Source organism: Saccoglossus kowalevskii, chromosome 10 (genome assembly GCF_978046115.1).
Source record: "Saccoglossus kowalevskii chromosome 10, keSacKowa6.1, whole genome shotgun sequence".
NCBI lineage: Eukaryota > Metazoa > Hemichordata > Enteropneusta > Harrimaniidae > Saccoglossus > Saccoglossus kowalevskii.
The window spans coordinates 18,494,948-18,507,052 of NC_140650.1; the positions used below are offsets into that span (position 1 = coordinate 18,494,948).

At 34.8% G+C, this 12,105-nt stretch overlaps 1 protein-coding gene across 1 annotated transcript in view; it reads left to right on the forward strand.

The window, feature by feature from the left end:
• The window catches only part of LOC102802508 (gamma-aminobutyric acid type B receptor subunit 2-like), a 37,697-nt gene extending 31,903 nt beyond the window's left edge, over window positions 1-5,794 (forward strand). Inside the window, exons 11-15 of the mRNA XM_085504610.1 lie at window positions 717-839; window positions 949-1,048; window positions 2,833-3,071; window positions 5,463-5,606; window positions 5,738-5,794. Coding sequence (XP_085360736.1) covers window positions 717-839; window positions 949-1,048; window positions 2,833-3,071; window positions 5,463-5,606; window positions 5,738-5,794 — 663 coding nt within the window. The remainder of the gene's footprint in view (window positions 1-716; window positions 840-948; window positions 1,049-2,832; window positions 3,072-5,462; window positions 5,607-5,737) is intronic.
• The last annotated feature ends 6,311 nt before the right edge of the window (window positions 5,795-12,105 follow it).

Below are 12,105 nucleotides of genomic sequence, written 5' to 3' on the forward strand. Positions count from 1 at the left end.
ATGCATTACGGTTTCTGGTGTATTGGTAAGACAATTACAAATGTTAAAGTCAATCACACCGTTTTTGCGTTTCACAATCCTTGAAAATTATCATAAATCAATATAAATGGTCAATGTAATAAAGGAGGTAATAACGTTCTATATCTCCGTTCTATGTAATAACAGTGCCGGCAATCTGAGCAAGCAGACGTTTAACATCATGAATGCATATCACAAAATATGCCAATGTATCGTGGCCGATAGAATTCCGTGACACGAAGCTAGGCGATTAGATAGCGATACGCGAGTCACGCACGCAGTTAATTTTTACTTTGACGTAGTATTCATCATGCCACTTGTTCAGTGTTATTTACTTATGTCTCAAGATGTGAATGTTTTACACAATATTTCTTGAAAAAAAAATATAAAAATATGTTGAATGTTTCAGATGCCGGCTAAAACGCTGGACACTGAATTGTCATGATATGTGGAATAAATACATTTCCCACATGGTGCCCCAGGGGGCGCTGCAATATTTATGCAAAGTATGATTGTGATAAAATATATTAATAACCGTAGCTAGTGGCGTTGTTTATAAACGCCGAATCACGATGATTCGGATGCATTTTGTTGATTACGTAGGTATGCAATCATTAAATATGGGGATTACAATCAAACCATACCCTCTAGGAATGCAATGTTTTTCCACACTATTTTCAATTTTATTGTTAATTTAGGTTGTCAAAGATGGTCAACTGATTGCTATGGTGTTCGGTTTGCTGGCCGTAGATGGCGTTCTTCTGGTAACGTGGATGATTATTGATCCATTGATTTTGCGTGAGCACATATTTCCATCACAGGTGAGCCTTCCCGCTGAATATGAATTGTACTTGAAGCAATTAAATATACCGATTGGATTTGGCAAACCTGTTGCCAGTTTCTGAATTATTGTGTTGTTTATGTTCACAGGAACACCCAGTGGAAGAAGACGTAATGTTAATACCAAGGATGCTGTTATGCGATTCCATCTACTTTACATATTGGATGGCGTTCATTTATATCTACAAGGGTGAGTGCAATTTGTATTGAAATATTCAATTCAATAAATAGTACGTACTGTAAAATAAACACAATAGTGCAGATAAAATAAAGAACAATAAAAACAGGGAAATGATGTCTAATACAGAGCCAACTATACAATACACGTGACTCGCACTGATGAGTAAATAACATAATAATGTCAATTGTAGTACAGAGAATTCATAATGCCTACCTAAGTATACATGACTGAGTATCATCAAAACTGTTACGCAATCTCATTGAAAAGTCCAAATAAACTCTGAATAAATTAAAATCGCATAGAAATCGTCGCTGTTTGCGAAACGGAGCATATTCTTTCTACACTCTTATATAGATTCTGAATCATATATACTAGACAAGAAAAAGTCATTGAAACCAATATGGAGTTACTTGAAATATTCTCACAGTATTTAACTTAAGAACTAATGTGATGGAATGTTGTAATGAAATTTAAGCTACAGCTTTTAATATTTTTTATATTTAACATATCAAGCTGGGAATAGACCATGCCACGATAGAGAGATTCATCAGTGGCGACTGTTGTTTAAAATATATATTGTCTGGCTGAAGTGATTAACATAATTAACATAATTAACATAATTAACATAATTAACATAATTGAATCTGATACATACATAGCTTATCACGGGTTTTATTCCTCACAAATCACCGACTTAGCTCAGTCAGTTGAGTGGTCACTCCATGTCTTGGATGTTCGGTAAAAAACCACTAAAACGTCTCTTTAATTCAGATCAGAGAGAGAACAGCATCAGTCTGGAGGACGTTATCAAGTTACGAACATCCTTATTTTTTTTCAATCATATTTCATATGACTTAGATACTATTTGTTCTTCAAATTGTAATTTCAATTTATAAATGAAATAAACTGTTTAGATATACAGTTTTATTTTTCAGGCTACATTAGTAAATTAAACAAACCCGGATACTGTTTGATTAGTGAATGTAATATGCATAACATCGTGTCGACTGTAAACACAAAATATGACAGAACACTGATGATGCCAATCCCAATACGCATATGTGATATCCCAAACGTTTTCAAAATCTGTGTATTTCTTGATAGGTCAAATTAAAAAAATAAAAATGATTTACATTTATTTTAGAAGATCGTCATATGTTGAAGAAAGCAAGGACGGTTTCCATGTATATGTTTAAAGTTTTTGAGAAAATGGGTTGCAAGCTGTCAAGACACCATTACTCATATATATATATATATATCTAATATATCTATATACATAAAACTAAAACATTAGCTAGATACATACTAGTAGACAAAATGAACTAGAACTGAAATAATATTTAAAAAATTAATCAATACAAAGCAATGCAGGAAATGATTATTAATATGTTCGACGAAACATTATCGTATTATTGTTATTTACTCATGTTCTGTTAGCTGTCAACCAGTTCTTAACAATATTATGTATCAAATTATGCATTAAATCTACTAGTTTATTCATGTCATCCTGCTCATATGCCTTCTGTATACATGCTTTTATTTTAAAATTTACTCGTAATTTATATTGCTGTGCGAGATGTAACTTGTCTTTCGTTACATTGCACATGAGACGTTACATCCTTGTTATTCTTTCGTCACTTTGGTTTAATGGGGTAGCAGGCAAACTAACGTGATGTCACTGTTACTGCAGGTAGGCACCCTCCTTGCCTGCCACGCTATCCTGACTATCAAAATGACGATAGCGATACTACGGAAAATACGAAAAACTATAGCTATTCCTATATTTAATGCAGGTATATTGATACTGTTTGGTATTTTTCTGGCTTGGGAAACACGAAAGGTGGAGATTCCTGGACTGAATGACTCCAGACAGATTGGATTTAGTGTATACAATGTTATGGTGATGTCTGTATTAGGAGTTACTATAACCAGTGTACTTGACTTGCAACAGATTGATATACGATATAGCATTGTCGCTGTCTGTATTATTGTTTGTACATCAACTACATTGGCATTGGTGTTTGTACCGAAGGTACGTGATTCATTTTATATTCGACGCTTTGTTATATATTATATATATTATAGAAATATCCGGAGTATTATGCAGATCAATGTAGTGGTAATTGTTCTTGAGTTCCGCTTCTGGTGTGAAAGAAGTGCCCCAAGACAGAAACTGTGACCGGAGTAACTGTTTCGATCCAGGCCTGTGAAACTAAGCAATGATAGCAAACGATAGACTGTCGGTAGATGATGGTGTATGACAAACAGGTTCATCAGAAGGAGAACTGTGACTGAACAACGGACAGAGACAGGGATTGCCAGGATTGGAATGGTGTAGCACGCGATCTCTGAATTAAATGGTTTTGGACCATGTTCCGCAAAGGATGTACGCGCGTGTCAAAGCTGCATCAAAGTTTCACATAGAAGATGTAGCGAATAAGAGATGGTGTTGTAGCTGGAAATGCCTGAACGCAAAGGAAAAAGTTGAAAAGGAAGAAAGCATAACTGACGATATTGCACATGGGTTATACATGTCACACGCTTTGCGACAACCGATAGTACATTTGTCTTATTTCATCCGCTCAATTAAACCATGGGTTTTTCCAGAGAGAACGGCTAGCATTGAAACATTTTGTGGTTAAATATGATAACGCCCTCACACAAAGCTGAATTAATATGACACCAATGCTACGAGTCTGGAATAGACACATTTAGACTTTGAACTTCAGAGCAAGAACTCACTTATTATTTTATAAACTTCACTACATGAAGTAGCCTGTATGCTGAATATTCAATGCCCATCTAGAAACTACGCTTTGAACTCTACATTACGTTTACAGGTTTGGGCGCCATTGTTGTACGTTTACTTGCCCCGAGTCATGAATTGTTAACGAGACATTCAGTCAAACGGCGATATTTTACTTAAATGTCATAGTTTATTAAAATGCATAATGGGGCATCGAATCTCAATCATTTTAGGAAGCACCTTTTTAACCACCCGTTTTTCAAAGAACGGTGACATTTAAACTTTTCATGAAAACTTGTTATAGCATTTTTTTTAGAAATCGGCATGGCAATCATTCACAACGATGAATGTAGGGGCGGGATAAGTGTTTACTGGCCATCGTTTGGAAACAATATTCATCGTTAAAATTGGAGATTTGAATGTTTTGTATAAATATACATATTTATGTGAGTGTTGCATTCGTTTCTGTATGTCTGTTTAGGATGTCAAAACGCAGATACCGTTGTTAGGAGAAACGCAATGTATTTAACAATTTTAAAACAATCGTGTGTGGAAGCTATTTCTAAGTATTTTTTGTTTAGTGTCAAGTAATACACAGCAATGAAAATCATATTTCTCATTAGGGAAGTATTATCACCATGGTTTTTAGTGTTTTTAACTGGTAAAACTACAAAAAATGACTAGAAACATACTTTTTTATGTGTTATCTCTTGATCTACGCTGTACTGAATCAAAATGCTTGTGTTATCCGGACTAGATTGGCCGTACAAACAACAAATACGCATAGTTCTCAAGAGTAGTTGCAGCATTGGTACAGGGTGAAATAGCTCATAGCTTGATAACATTGATGTGTACACTTTAGAAAGTGTGTTTTAATCAAAAAGTGCCTAAAAATAGTTTTATCCTTAAATTATTGTGTCATGTGGTGTGCGCGTCGTGTTATTAATTGTTTTTAATATAATCTTTTATTTAAAAAAAAAATAGCCCCGACAGATATTTGACATTAAGCGAATTGAAATATATATATATATACAGTATAATTTGGATGAAACCATTAATTTTTATATTTTTATTTGAAACTGCATGTTGAGAACTTAATCTGATTGCAATTTATCCTAAACTAAACTGAACTAACAATGATGAAATGAAAAAAAAAACCTGAATCACATGTTCGTTACGCAGATTGTTATAATACAGTACTCTTATTCATGTGGCCCAATTTGGTCACCACATTCAAATAGTCTTCAATATAAGTCACTATATACGATTCTCTCGTGACAAAGTATTTTTTGATCAGCTTCACTGCTAAAACTACAAAACCAACTAGAAACACACCATATAAGTTTATCTGGCGACGAAGTAATTTTATGACTTAAGTATTACGTAAATAGGTGAAAGCGATGTCGAAAACGTCCACTGAGTTTGGCTATGCAGTCGTTTGTCATCTAGTTGTAAATAGCAGATCAAATCGGTATCGATGTTGTGAACAGTCATCGTTACGCTGGTTTACGTCACACGCGCGTTTAGCGCTAGAGGGCGCAACTTATAACGTGTCTGTTATTCTTCATACTTGAAGCTTGATTTAAATGAAAGAATAAAATGATCAGACATATAATTGTACATTACACCTGTTATTCAGTATAACTAACTATCACGTGACTTATGCTCGTTTCACAGATATGGGGGATACATAAAAACAGTATTGAGGACATGCCGTCACGTTTTACCAATAATTTGAGCGATGTCACCCAAAATGAGCACGACTTGGTCAAGTACAACGCTGAAATCATCAAACTAAAGACCCAGGTGGAGTATCTTAAGGTGATTGTGATGGTCATTATCGTTTTAAGGGTATTCAGATCCTCAGTAAACATTCACATGTATCGATATGTCCAGTGGTTACATTTCACTTGGATAACTGCCCTAACAATCTAAGAACTGTTTTCTTTCAGCAACGTGTATCTACCAATGAATCGAGCGTACAGGAAATGTCAACAATTGCAAAATGAAGTTATGTGATTATAATCATATTTAATTCAAAGACATACGCTGTAATGTATTACACCTCACCAGTCAGATCATAACATGATTTGTTTTTCACTTTTGCAACAAAAAATGTGTATATAGCCTAAAATGGCGTGCGAGTCTCGAATTTTTGAGTTTTAAAGAAGACCATTATCAAGAGTTATAGCAAATAACAAAGATGCATTGTGCGTTATTTTCTAGAAATCGGCATGGCAATCATCCGTAACGATTAATGTAGGGTTGGGATAAGTGTTTACTGGCCATCGTTTGGAAAAAATATTCATCGTTAAAAGTGACGTAATTTTCACATTCCATGTGTCGCAAAATATGAAATGTTTATTTGTGTTTTTATTAGTTTTGGTCCGTAATTAAATTTTCATACATTCATTTATTCCTGGCATGGAACCCCCGCAGCTAATTATTATAAGTCAGGACGACATCAGGAAAAAATGAAAAAAGGCAAATCTAATAAAAAAAGGAATTCCAGAGGGTGTTTAAGCGTACGTCTTTTAGATTGGCTGCATATGTTTCATATTATACAGTATTATAGACTGTAAACAAACAAATAAGCAATGGTTTCAAAATATAATTTTAATTGCATCATATTTGATGACAACATATCAGAAAAAGTATTTTCTTAAGTATATCTTTTATCAGTTGCAAAATAATTGTATTTTTAATAGTAATGTTGTTTTCACTTCACTTTGTGATGTAGATATTATAGATAAATTACACAAGAGAGTACTTAGCTTAAGACATTAGAGCAAAGGTACGCTCATTTGTTTTTTCTTTATGGCACTCTAAATCTGTAACCAAATAAATAGAAACCACCACGGCAAATGTTTCTCATAGCGCTCTGATGTGGTATGATACAAATTATGTGTGTCATCGTATTCTTGTTATTTAATAATCGAATAAGAGTTCTATTTCACTTTTCATTAGATGTATCATATCTAGGTATGCTGAAATATCGTTTGATTTTTATATTTAGTTTAGTTTTATTTTGTGGTACATAGCCTATCTTTATGACAAATGAATTATTTTATTTTTATGTTGATCATTTCTATCTGCACTGTGTAATTTCACATATTTTTATATCACATAACATATAATTTACTATTTGTCTATAATTTATCACGTCGTTGAAGTACTACATTCAAACATTTCGTACAGTAAAGATGTATATTTATTCTTAAATGTATTATTATTATGTTGTATTAATAAAGGTGTTTCAAAAAGTTGAAAGGAGATCGAACAATGGTAACACCCATTGAGGGCGAGATATCTACGAGACTTGTTTTTACCATTAACATATTATTTCATTTTTTCCTGTCATGGTGTCCGATGTTTCTTTGGTCTATGTAACTATGGCATTCGGAGCAGTATATGCGATATTGGCGGAGATTGGAACATTATGTGAAGGACAAAACTAATCTCGTGGCTTACTCTCCCTCAACGACATATCGTCGGTCATTTCCGCCAAAGGCAATACTATTCTATTTATGATTATTGCCTGTGAACTTTATATTTCCCACGAAGTTATTATGTTAATTAATTGACCACGTGACCAACGTTTCAACATGTGAGAAAGATAGCATAAAGAGCGTACATTGTAATAATAATGAAAATTCAACGAATATTCAAGTTGTTATTGACTTTAAAAACTGAATCTTTCCAAGAAGTTCTGGTTGCACCTAAGCTCACTGTCTCCCACTTGTCCACACAAAGTACAATTTATTTTGTTTATCAATTCCAGGTTAATAAGTATTATTAAGATAGACAATATTCAAAATAAGAGATTACTAGGACTAAGTCAATTATTGTATTATTAATAATATAGCATAGCATTCTAGTTGCTGACATTATGGCGTGTTGAATACTTTGCGTGATTGGCTATATGTGTGGAGGCCACGCCTCGAGCTCTTAAACTTCTCTGTAATGATTGGCTAACAGTTGGAATGTGAATAAAGCCGATCCCAGAGTTGTGGCAAGCTCTCGATGAAGAGAGTCTTGAAGCGGCTGTGGGTGAGTTACAACGCGGCTGAGACCAAATGTGACACGATTCGATTCTCTGTGTGCCTTTGTTCGATAGAAAGGTGGAGAATTCCCCGAACTCTGACGTGAAGGTTAATAACACTCATTTAATCTTTCACACAAGCAATGGAGATTGTTCCGGTTGCGCCGGTTTGGACGCTATTCAGGAACTAGCCAACTTCATTGATATTATTCGAAACGACGTAAACTTGAGTTCATGTACGTCAGTAATTAAGGAAAGGGCAAGGCGAGTACGAAGAGGTAAATATCAAATTCTGTCGTTCAGATTTAGTGGCCAAAAAGTGTTTGGCACGTATACATGCGTTACGTGCTATACTGCGATTTGGTTCACTGTTATAAAGTCAGTCAAACGAATCGTATTTTTTCATACACCTGAGACTATTTCACACGGGTTTGCGATTTTATAATCCACAGGAAAGCTAGTCACCGATAATATATCCAATTTTCAGCGCAAAAGTAAGTCATTTGCCTAGTAATTGCATGCATGAGTTTGTTTGAGTTGTCATGGCACATCCGCCATATTGAATTTTCATTCGGACAACCTTTATGGCGAACAATGTAATAACAAATAGGTCTTTTATTGTTAAGTTATTGAATTGAACTGGACAAAGCTTGTCCCATTTATTGCGAGAACACGACCGGAAGTGTTAGATCAATTCATTGTCTCTATAGTTTGAAATTGTCCTCGTTTAATCACTCCATCACTGGAGGGACTGTGGTTTAACCCACGGCTTAGACGGCTACAAGTAACCGTGGTTTAATCGGCGCATTTTTGTTCAACCACAGTCACCTTTGACGCAAAATGAGCGGCCCTATATACACTGTGCTGCATGTATATATAATATATATATATATATAAATAATTATTGAGCTTCAACTTGATAAATAAATAAATGAAAATAAATAATTAAACTTGCAATGCATAAGTGCACTACATTCTTGTTATATTTTCAGACTAAATAAAGCATTTTATCATGAGATGCGGTGGGTCAAAGAATGAGCTTGAAGTCGTTACCATAACGTCCACGGTTGAGAATAAATCGACACACACCAAATCACGTCAAACTCTGCCTACAAAGAGTCTCAGATCGCTGAGGGCGCTCGAAACAGAACTTAGTTAACGGCAGTACAAAACAAAAACAGCGGAATATTATCACAGGCAACACGACGTTTGTATTTACATTTGGGAGACGCGCTTTTAATGACGCAAACACGGTAAGGTGCATTGATCGCCGTTTTCAGAAATGTACTGGATGTCCGATTGCATAGTTTGTACCATTTACATTATTTCTATCTGCATTGTCTTAAAAACATACACATTATATCTACATCTCATTCGACACCCACTGAACAGTATACAGCATTGCATTCCAAAGAGGGAACTTTCTTCGCTGCTTTGTGTACTGCGCTAGAAAAAAACAATTTTACCTCATAATAAAAACGAATGCGAAACAAATATTCATATATATGACGTCACTGCGCGTCTCTGACTTATCAATCCTAATGCAATTTCCGCAAAGATTTTTCCTATATGTCGCGCGCCAACTAGTGACGAAGCCTTTCTGTGAGGTATTGACTTCCATCCATACAAAATATTTTTTATAGGTTTATAATATGATAGATGATGAATAGCCACACAAACACTTGAACGGCATTGATTGAACGTTATTTTGACGTCACAGAATGGCCTCGTCTATAGAGGGCGACGGTGTATTACCTGTCTGGTCAGAAAGTTTTTATTTTGATCAAACGTGTTATTGGGTATTGACAGCTTGGAGTTATTTCAACTATGTCTTTGCGTCATGTCGCTGTATGTCTGTGCTCGTCAACAAATTGGTTGTTAAGGAAGAAACATCATTGAACACATGTTGTTAAAATACATTCTTGCTTCAGCTAGTCCAAAATGTGTATTTGAATGTATAAACACAGTCCCTCTATCCTCATAGAGGGACTGTGGTATAAAATATTGTGCAATTTGGCGTGTGTGTGTGTCACATATTTTTTGAGTGAAATTGTCACGCCGTGAATGCCCGAGGTATGTGTCACGTATTAACACAGATGGCGATTCTGATTATTGTGCAGATCAACGTGTACAGGAAATCCACTACTATGGTCTAACTAGGTAATTGCTGGCATGATTGGAACGTGTCAAAGTTAGTATATAGTACACATCGTGATCAGATCAAAGTAGTATATAAGTTAATAAACGCTGCTCGGACTGATAAATATGATATAAAGTAGATAATATTGGTAATCGTAGTCCTAAATAACTAAATAGTTAGTTAGGACTACGATTACCAATATTATCTACTTTATATCATATTTCAGATCAGATCGAAATGTTTGTTGCTGGGAGAGCGTATTGGATGAACTACTGTTATCAACACAAATTTGGCACATGCATAATGCATGAACGACCACCCTCTTGAAACGCTCCATCTTAACCTAATATTTAACGTGACAAAGTTAAATAAATGGCATGGTTGAATTGGTGCTGTGGATACTCGCTTCGTTTTTATGATACAATTAAAGTCAAATTGCCAGACTATCATTCTTTGGTAAATTTGTGGATGCTGAATTCGAAAACACATGCAATACAGGCGTTCGCAGGTGTGTTTAGTATTTTTGTTAAAAGCCTCGTTTCCGCCAAGTTATTTTAAATCGTCCCTCGTAAATGGTACAGGGGTCATTGAGTGAGATGAGGTTGCAGACCATTTTATTCGAAAATGCATGTTATACATGCATTAATGAGCGTGTTTATCCGCATCTTCAATTTAAACCCAAATAGCAGGAAACAAAATGCAGTAAGCGGCGAGGTTCCATGCGGAATGGAAATTTATCAGAGAACTCTTTTCTCAACGCCGGCCAATCTCGAGACGCCGGTTTCAAAATTGTTAATTTCATTGCAAAATCAAATATTTTAATATGCCTATATTCTGTCATGCCAAAAATGCGTGGGGCAACTAAAATTTATTGGAAATGTAGTACAGACCGAGTATATGGCGTAAATACCGGTATCCGATAATCATTGATTCTCATTTTGTTCGGGTATATATAATGAAAAAATACTATTTATTTTTATGAAATAATTCTTGAACACGAATACAAATGGACATAGATTCAAAACGATCCATTTTTCTTGTGTTGACACTGGTTTTCTCCTAAAATATTTTTTACTGAGTAAACAAATTCTAAAAGTCGATAAATGATGTCTAAATCAGTAATTATGTACTAGGCACAGTTAAAACAAATAAACATGACAATTTGTTTGACCTTGACGACGCCATCACTAATATTTGCTACAAATGGTGACACCGTTATTGAAACAGTGTGTTAATGACAGATTATATTACGCTTTTATTGGTTTTGAAAAGACATTCAACCGAGTTGATCATTGTTTATTTTGTAATATATTATTCAAAGCAGAGCTAAATAGGTAAATTATTTTCTGTTTTACTCTCAGTGTATGCTAACGTCACAAACTTAGTTACATCGACAGCCAAGGTATCTGATTGTTACGAGTGTAAACTGTGTGTAAACAGAATAGTATTGTGTTCTTTCCTGTTACAGTTTACGTTTACGACGTTGGGGAGGCTATATATCTCAATTTCCCCTGGTACATATTGCAATCGTCAATTAGTTTTTTCGGTTATTAGCTTTAGCTGTCTTAAGTTCAACCCAGGTTGATTACAGAGATTGCTAAATAGACTGTCACTACACGTCCTGAAATTGAAATGAAAACAGTTAATTTAACAACATCATAGTGAACAATGAAAAACAGTTTTACAATCGTTGCAAACTAGAGGTTGTGGTTGATTATAACTACCTTGGGTTTACTCTCCTCCAGAGTAGGATTGTGGAGTGTAACACACAAGACATTTGCAAGGCAACCAACAAAAGCTCTATTTAATGAAAATAAAGTCCTGAACAGATTTGATAACAAAATAGATTTCAAAATATTTGACGCAAAAATAATGTCGATTCTGATGTAAGGGAGTGAAATTTGTGGTCTTTGCAGATGTAAGGATAGCATATTTTTTCAAAATAAATGTTGCCGTGTTGTACTAGCCCAATTTGACGAGATTTACAGTCTGTGCCCTACGTTTGACGCGTGTTGTTAACTACTGGCTCGGGTTGCTGTCTCACTTTTGCCTTTCGTATCAATGGTTTGGTTTTTAATATAAGCTGAATAGAATCTTATTTTAATTTTATTTCATTTTTAATGTTGATGTTCATATAG